Source organism: Neoarius graeffei, chromosome 2 (genome assembly GCF_027579695.1).
Source record: "Neoarius graeffei isolate fNeoGra1 chromosome 2, fNeoGra1.pri, whole genome shotgun sequence".
In the NCBI taxonomy this organism is placed as follows: domain Eukaryota; kingdom Metazoa; phylum Chordata; class Actinopteri; order Siluriformes; family Ariidae; genus Neoarius; species Neoarius graeffei.
In genome coordinates, this window is record NC_083570.1 from 24,346,897 (window position 1) to 24,355,922 (window position 9,026).

The 9,026-nt window shown below is 42.8% G+C and overlaps 1 protein-coding gene across 3 annotated transcripts in view; it reads right to left on the reverse strand.

Moving 5' to 3' along the window:
• The window catches only part of LOC132881495 (junctional adhesion molecule-like), a 160,126-nt gene extending 151,342 nt beyond the window's left edge, over window positions 1–8,784 (reverse strand). For all 3 annotated transcript variants that reach the window (XM_060914003.1, XM_060914002.1, XM_060914001.1), the window contains exon 1: window positions 8,723–8,784. In XM_060914003.1, coding sequence (XP_060769986.1) covers window positions 8,723–8,771 — 49 coding nt within the window. In that variant the 5' untranslated portion in view covers window positions 8,772–8,784. The remainder of the gene's footprint in view (window positions 1–8,722) is intronic.
• Window positions 8,785–9,026: the final 242 nt, after the last annotated feature.

Sequence of the window (9,026 nt, forward strand, 5' to 3'; positions counted from 1 at the left end):
AGATTAGACAGTTTTATGATGTGGTTGCCAACAGTGTTAAGAGATGGGCATTACTTGGCGACTTATTGAGCCCAGAGAGCAGGGACATAACCTTGAAACGCCTCTGCCCAACCTGCTGATCCTCCCGCTACGATGCGCTTGTTGCGTTAAAGTACAGATATGGAGACGTCATTAAAGCTCTCACTTCCAAGCGAGAAAATGAATGAACGAGATGAGGCAGATGCACTTAAAAAGGCCATTACTAAATTTCAGTTCATATTTTTAATCAGCCTTCAGACAAAGATTTTGGAGTGCACTAATGCCATCTCAAAGTTACTGCAGGAGAAAACCATTGATCTCCTCAAAGCGTCTGCATTATTGCAGAATACTGTACGAACTCTACAGGAGTACAGGGAGCAGTTTGATGAGGCAAAGGCTTCCACTCTAGCATTGGCTGTGAAATGGGGCAGTCAAACGCAACTTGTAGCCATCAGGTTGAAAAAAGTGAAGCGCTGCTTTGATCACCTTAGCGAAGACAGTCGGCTTTCCAATGCAGAACATTATTTTCGGGTGAATGTGTTCTATGCATGCCTTGATGTAATCATTCAGCAGCTGTCACAAAGGTTTGTCAGTTTAAATCGGACTGCTTATTTGTTTGAGGCTATTCATCCAAATACGCTCCAGCATGCCAAGGACGAGGAGCTATACGAAGTGGCCCATCGACTGTGTGATCACTATAGTTGGGATATTGACTCCAGCTTTCCTGGTCAACTAGTGTCATTTAGGGCTTGTTTCAAGGAGCAGATAGCGAGACACACATCTGTGCTTAGCCTGGCTAGGTTGCTGGTAGTAGATCATCCCAGCAGTAACTTCTATATTTAGGCCCTGTCCACACGGCAACGGATTCAGGTGACTCCGATACAATTGCTTATCGTTTAGGCCTGGCGTCCACACGGCACCGGCGTTTTGGGTGCCCCAAAACGCAATCTTTTTGAGAACGGGTTCCAGAGTGGAAAGATCTGGCAACGTTGCCATTGCGAAGTCGTCTGGATGAGTAGAACGGATTTGTTTACGATGACGTCACAACCACATGACTGTGAGTGCTTCACACCGGGTAGAAGTGTAACGAACTCGATGCGAGTTGTCAACAAATCCTATAATTTGGTTCATGAAACGCGCTTACAAAATATTTTCACTGTGAATATTTATTGTGTAATGGTGCAAAGTGAGAGAGAGAGAGAAAATAGCCCTTAGGGCAGAGTCAATCCCGCCAGCAAAAATAGGGAAAAAAAGGAGCGATCTCACCTCTTCAGATGTTGGTTTAAGTCCTACAATACATTCCTCAAAAAGGGCATAGAACAACAAATTAATCCATCAACGTGTAGCATTCAATTTATTCCGGACCATTAAAGACGCCGCCTTCCGCGTAGAATCATACGTCATCCTCACTGCCATATTGGATAGGTCAAAGCGGAGAATAAAGATGCCTCATTCATGTGCTGCGTTTAATTGTACCAACAGGTTTACCGTACAAACGAGATCACATGGGATTACCTTTCACAGGTGACACTGGAAAAATACTTTTCATTGTATTTGGTCATTATAATGTAATTTTACGAACAGATTTTCCTGACTTTGTGGCTAATATGAAGTCTCGCGCATAATAGTTAATGTGCATGCGTCCTTACTTCTTCTATTGTTCTGGTGTCTCCGAAGGGATCGTCTTACAGCGCCCCTAGAGGTGTGGCATGTGTATTGCATCGTTTTCAGCAAGCATTGCGTTGCCATATGGACCTGATATTTTACTGATCGTTGCCCATTTGGACGCGATATATTTTTAAATAACATCTTGTTGCCGTTGTCGTGTGGATGTAGCCTTAGTGAGGTGTGCACGGCCTTCTTGCTTTTTCTCACTCTCCTCGTCTCAGTTGCAACAGCAGAGCGCTCTTTCTCCAAATTAAAATTGATTAAAAATTATCTCAGGAGCGCAATGGGTGAAGAGAGACTCTGTGGATTGGCCATTTTATCAATTGAGAATGAGCGAGCAAGAGCGCTTAACATCCCTCAAATAGTTGACAACTTTGCGGAGCGCAAGGCGCGTCGAATGCCTTTTTAATGACGAACGCAGGTTTCCGTGTCGGCTTTGTAGTTGAAGACGTGCTTAGACAATGAGGGTGTATCATTCATGATTGCTGGATTTTTGTTGTTGTTGTTTAGTGTCTATTTGGAACATAATAAAAAATGAATGGAAAATACAGGCTGTTTAGGCCTATTAAAAAATAATAATAAAATAATAATAATAAAAAAAACTTTGAGCAAGTTCTGTTCTAATATAGCCTGATTACAGGTGCGCAGATAGGATTTTTGAACTGGGGGGGACTGAGCTGTCAGCAAATGATTCCATTTTGTGTAAATGCATACACATATATATATATATATATATACACACACATATACACACACAACCCCGATTCCAAAAAAGTTGGGACAAAGTACAAATTGTAAATAAAAATGGAATGCAATGATATGGAAGTTTCAAAATTCCATATTTTATTCAGAATAGAACATAGATGACATATCAAATGTTTAAACTGAGAAAATGTATCATTTAAAGAGAAAAATTAGGTGATTTTAAATTTCATGACAACAACACATTTCAAAAAAAGTTGGGACAAGGCCATGTTTACCACTGTGAGACATCCCCTTTTCTCTTTACAACAGTCTGTAAACGTCTGGGGACTGAGGAGACAAGTTGCTCAAGTTTAGGGATAGGAATGTTAACCCATTCTTGTCTAATGTAGGATTCTAGTTGCTCAACTGTCTTAGGTCTTTTTTGTCGTATCTTCCGTTTTATGATGCGCCAATTGTTTTCTATGGGTGAAAGATCTGGACTGCAGGCTGGCCAGTTCAGTACCCGGACCCTTCTTCTATGCAGCCATGATGCTGTAATTGATACAGTATGTGGTTTGGCATTGTCATGTTGGAAAATGCAAGGTCTTCCCTGAAAGAGACGTCGTCTGGATGGGAGCATATGTTGCTCTAGAACCTGGATATACCTTTCAGCATTGATGGTGTCTTTCCAGATGTGTAAGCTGCCCATGCCACACGCACTAATGCAACCCCATACCATCAGAGATGCAGGCTTCTGAACTGAGCGCTGATAACAACTTGGTTCATCCTTCTCCTCTTTAGTCCGAATGACACGGCGTCCCTGATTTCCATAAAGAACTTCAAATTTTGATTCGTCTGACCACAGAACAGTTTTCCACTTTGCCACAGTCCATTTTAAATGAGCCTTGGCCCAGAGAAGACGTCTGCGCTTCTGGATCATGTTTAGATACGGCTTCTTCTTTGAACTACAGAGTTTTAGCTGGCAACGGCGGATGGCACGGTGAATTGTGTTCACAGATAATGTTCTCTGGAAATATTCCTGAGCCCATTTTGTTATTTCCAATACAGAAGCATGCCTGTATGTGATGCAGTGCCGTTTAAGGGCCCGAATATCACGGGCACCCAGTATGGTTTTCCAGCCTTGACCCTTACGCACAGAGATTCTTCCAGATTCTCTGAATCTTTTGATGATATTATGCACTGTAGATGATATGTTCAAACTCTTTGCAATTTTACACTGTCAAACTCCTTTCTGATATTGCTCCACTATTTGTTGGCGCAGAATTAGGGGGATTGGTGATCCTCTTCCCATCTTTACTTCTGAGAGCCGCTGCCACTCCAAGATGCTCTTTTTATACCCAGTCATGTTAATAACCTATTGCCAATTGACCTAATGAGTTGCAATTTGGTCCTCCAGCTGTTCCTTTTTTGTACCTTTTAACTTTTCCAGCCTCTTATTGCCCCTGTCCCAACTTTTTTGAGATGTGTTGCTGTCATGAAATTTCAAATGAGCCAATATTTGGCATGAAATTTCAAAATGTCTCACTTTCGACATTTGATATGTTGTCTATGTTCTATTGTGAATACAATATCAGTTTTTGAGATTTGTAAATTATTGCATTCCATTTTTATTTACAATTTGTACTTTGTCCCAACTTTTTTGGAATCGGGGTTGTATATATATATATATATATATATATATATATATATATATATATACACACACACACACACACATATATATATATAAAATGTGTGTGTGTGTGTGTGTGTACTGAAGCTTCAATATACATTCGAATTGTGAGTTTTCTAACTGGATGAACATTGGTAGACAAAGGCCTACCTGGTCAACATTGCTCGGTTTTTGAAAAAACGCTGTAATTGTTTTTTGTTTTTTCATTGTTTACCCCACCAGGGATTGCCTGCAGGCCAGGAGGACAATGTTCACATCTTGAATCTCATAATTTCAGTTAACAGTTGCTGCTTACTAAAATAACATTATACATAAAAATAACAACATTAAAAGATATTCACCTACAGCCTAGAATGCTGTTATTTTACATTTAGCCTACTTCAGGTAAGTCCAAATTCCTTCTTATTATTATCAGACTAGCTACTCAACATTACAAAACAAGTATTTGTCACATCTGGGAAAGGCATCAGGCAACAGGCAGAGGATATTTACATCTTTTGGTTCTTGAAACAAACGCTGTGATTTTTTTTCCCTCTTCTCTGGCTTAATGTGGCAGAAAGATCACCAGCTCGGTCATTAGACAGTTGTTTATGATCACTATGGTTACCACGACAGGCAAAGTCCCCAGCTCCCCTTAGGACCCCGGGGTCGAGATGGTACATTACATTTACATTGGAAGTCGGAACTTGGAGCTCCAAACAACATAACCTCAGAACTGAGCGCTTCCCAGTTTAAAAACTGGGACATCATGTAACATGGAATTCAAAAAAAATGGACAGTTAATGAAATGAAACGAAAACCCCAACGTTTATGCTGGTAGATGTTAGATTTCAATGCTTTTCCGACTTCAAACTTCCAACTTACGAGTACAACTGAACGCACCATTAGTCGCAGCAGAAACACCGCTGCTATCAAATGGATGAGCTGTGCAGTGTTATTAACCGAGAATTACGTGGAAAATGAACACCTTGCTTTCCCAACTCTGCAAGGATCTGCTCCAGCCTACACCGATTCAAGAAGGGGAAAATGTGGATTGATCACTGACAAGGCTGCTGCTGCTGCCATTTCAACTTTGTGCTGCAGTGTAAGTTAGTCTAACTAACGGAACATTAATCCTCACTTTTCTACCTATGTGTGGCGCCTTACGTAGGGATGGTGGGTGGGGGGGCACATGGGGGTCACTATAAATCTGGGGGGGACATGTCCCCCCCGTCCTCCGTGCCATCTGCGCCCTTGCCTGATTATATGCCACAGGCCTTCTGTTTGTTTGCAATTTCACCATGGCTAGGTCCAAAGGCTATGTTCTGAAAAACTGCTTTTTGTTAGATATAGCCTGAGTAGGCCTATATGCCGCAAGCCTTTTAATTTGTTTGTTTGCAATTTCACCATGGGGGGCTCTGATTGGTGTTTTGCCCCAGGGCCTTGTGTGCAGTTGTTCCGCCACTGCACAGGACATATCACATATCACCAAGTGCGAAAGATGTCCTTTAAATATATAATACAATAGAAAGTCATTGTAGCAGCAGGGGTGTGGTCAAGCGCCGGTTTCTGAATGGAGAGTAAGGTGAGGGAAGGGGAGTGGCCAAATGATCACACCTGTGTAATCAGGTGTGCATGTTTGTGTATCCTGCAGTGACAACCAAGGGCTGAGATGGAGGGAGGAAGTTGAGAAGAGGAAAAAAGCTTCCCTGCGTGCTGTGTTTGTATGTATGTGCGCACATGTGTAAAAGCATGTGTTGACAGCTGAAAAAAATAATTGTCCTGCTATTAACCTGTCTGTCCCAGTGCTCCGCCCCACACCAGAGACTGTTACACTGGTGCCAAAACCCGGGAACACTGAAGGGAACTGACTGTATGGAATCCTCACCCTTCAAGGACCTTGTCCATGCTTTCGCCACTGCCCAGCAAAACTAGCACCAAGTACTGCTCACCATCCGCCAAGTACAGGAGCAATGCTTTGAAGCCCTGCTGCAGGACAAGCAGCAGGATCATCAGGCATTCCAGAACCTGCTCACATTGGTAGGCACACATTGGTGTCCCTCTCCCTCCCCCTCCTTGTGTTTCTGTGTTTTCCCCCTCCCAGGTGAGTGATCCCTGAACCGTCAGTGCAGAAGTGAAGCCTGGGCTGGTGTGCTGGCACTGTGGAGAACCTGAGCATTTCCAGGATCAGTGCCACGCAATGGAGATGGGGGCAGTGGTTCGGATCCCCGATGCACCAGATACCACCCTCGATTGGGCCAGAGTGGCTCATGGACAAAATCCTCTGTCCTCCTACTGCCTATGCCGTGGCCTATTTAGACAATATCATTATACCTAGCAATGACTGGCTGCAGCATCTAAAACACCTCATGACCTTTCTAGAGTGGTTGAGGCATGCACAGCTCACGGCTAACCTGAAAAAGTGTGCGATTGGGCAGGTGGAAGTATGATATTTGGGCTTTCACTTGGGTCATGGGCAGGTGCGTCCCCAAATTGACAAGGCCGCCGCCATTGGGACCTGCCCATGGCCCAAGGCCAAAAAAATAGTTCCTGTGGCTGGCGACTATTGTAGGTTTGTGCCTAACTATTCAGATGTCTCTGGCCTGCTGACTAATCTCACTAAAAAGGGGACACCAGATCTGGTCCAGTGGACGGAGCAGTGCCAACAGGCATTCACTAAGGTAAAGAATGTACTGTGCAGGCAGCCACTTTTACACTCCCCTGACTTCTCTCTCACTTTAATTTTGCAGACAGACATGTCAGACAGAGAGCTGGGGGCTGTTCTGTCACAGGTGGTGGAGGGGGAGGAGCACCCGGTGCTGTACATAAGTTGCAAGCTCTCTGTGTGGGAGATGAAGTACAGCGCCATTGATAAGGAGTGTCTGGCCGTCCTCACCCTCCGGTACTACCACCCTCTGCTTGGATTACGTCCCACTCCAGTGGCTCCACCATACGAAGGATGCCAACATGTGGATCACCTGCTGGAATCTGGCCTTCCTGCCTTTCGAGTTCAAGGTGGTCAACAGCTCAGGGGTGCAGATGGTGGTGGTGGACTCTCTTCCCCGTGGAGGTGGGAGTCTGCTGCAGGTTAGATGGCTCCCCGGCCTGAGTCAGGTGGTAGGGATATGAGGCAGCGGGGGTATGGTCAGGCACCGGTTTGTGAATAGAGAGCGAGGCCAGGAAGGTGAATGGCAAAACAATCACACCTGTGTCATCAATGGTGCATGTATGCATGTGTCTTGCACCCGAAGGCTTATATGGAGGGAGGAAGCAGAGAGGAGGAGAGAGCTTCCCTAAGTGCCGTGTGAGAGAGAGAGAGAGAGAGAGAGAGAGAGAGAATGTGTGTGCACGTGCAAATGTATAAAAGGTGTGTAAAAGCAAGTGTTGAAACCTGAAAAGCTTAAATAAAACCCAGCATCACCAAGCTGACACTTCCCCTTCATCTGCTCAGGTGTATCCTGCTGCTTTGGACAACTGCATCAGGTAAATGTACACAAAACACAATTTTGGCTTTCAGTTTAGTTACTTTAGTAGTGAATCTGGGGAATATCCTGGAAGCACTGGATGCAAAATACACAGAAATACACCCTGGATGGTATGTCGGTTGCAGGGATCCAGCCACCCACCCCCACACACAAAATAATAACTAGAGGCCAGTTATCTTAGGCCCTCCATCTACTGGTGGGGTTTTGGGATTTTGGAATATATTTCATTTAATCCTTTTTTTTTTTTTACAATTTTTTTATTGATTGGTTTAAACTTATTTTGATCACTTTTGAAAACAGTGTAAACATGTGAATAATAAGCTGTAGACACACAGGGCTTTGTTGGAGGTTGTGTTCAAGCAAGAAAATAATTTATGAATTTTGAAAACTGAGGTTATTCAATCATTTTTGTGTCAAGGCAGTAAAAGTGGTACACAGTGATGGACATTCAGTCTACATGGACCATTGTTGTGAGTTTTGAAAACATGAACACAGTTTTGATAAATGCATGGAAGTAATTTAAAAAAACCCAATAAATAAGGTGTAATGCAGGAAGTAAAGATGGTGGTCGCTGACAGAGATACAGCAGAAAAAGGCGTGAAGTTCACACAAGTCTATTTACAGCCAAGAAGTGACATGCTTCATATGAGTTCTTATAGAAGCATTCAATAAGACAGATTGTAATTCAGTAAATGTGTAAAAACATACACTGTAAGTATTATAGAGATGTAAAATAATCTGACTGTAGAATCCTCATTCATTTGCCCACCTCTCTTCATCATTACATTTAGACTGAAGTTAATCAGGAAGAAAAAAGCTGAACAGGTCAACGTGTGTAAAATTTACTGCTGTTTTTGAACAATTTAACTAGAACTACATGCTGGTCTTGAAATTCTGCATTTTACTAACATTACATAAAGCCATAGTCAAATATTTCCATTGACTGTGTTCATCTCTGTTGGCCCAATTAATATTATAACACTGTAGTACGTAAAGCTGGTGTTAATTAAAACTCTCAGTGATAAACATTTTGCAGTGTTGGGTTTGGATGTTCAGGAACAGGGCTGCACTACGGCCGACTGTAAACCCAGTCTGAACAGAAACCACATTAACTAAACACAAAGCAGCTGAACTAAGAACTGGCCAATATTCTCTCTCCTTTCTGTCATAGAAAATAGAAAATATCTTCACTCACCTGCAGCGACATGAAACACAACAGACACTAGATACAAGCACTTCATCATGACTGATTCTTCTGCACACACACACCAGTCCCTCAAAGTCAAACACACACTCTGTCACACTGCCCGAGTGTCTCTCTTTCATATAGTTTGGTTTTCAGGAAACCACAACCACCACTATGTCATTTCTCCTTTTGAAAATCTCTTTCATCACTCTTTCCACAATTCAATTTACCTTTAATATATAGTATTGATACTTATTCAGTTATTTTCTCATGCGGTGTTTTTTTCTCACTTCATAGTATATTGTACTGTAAC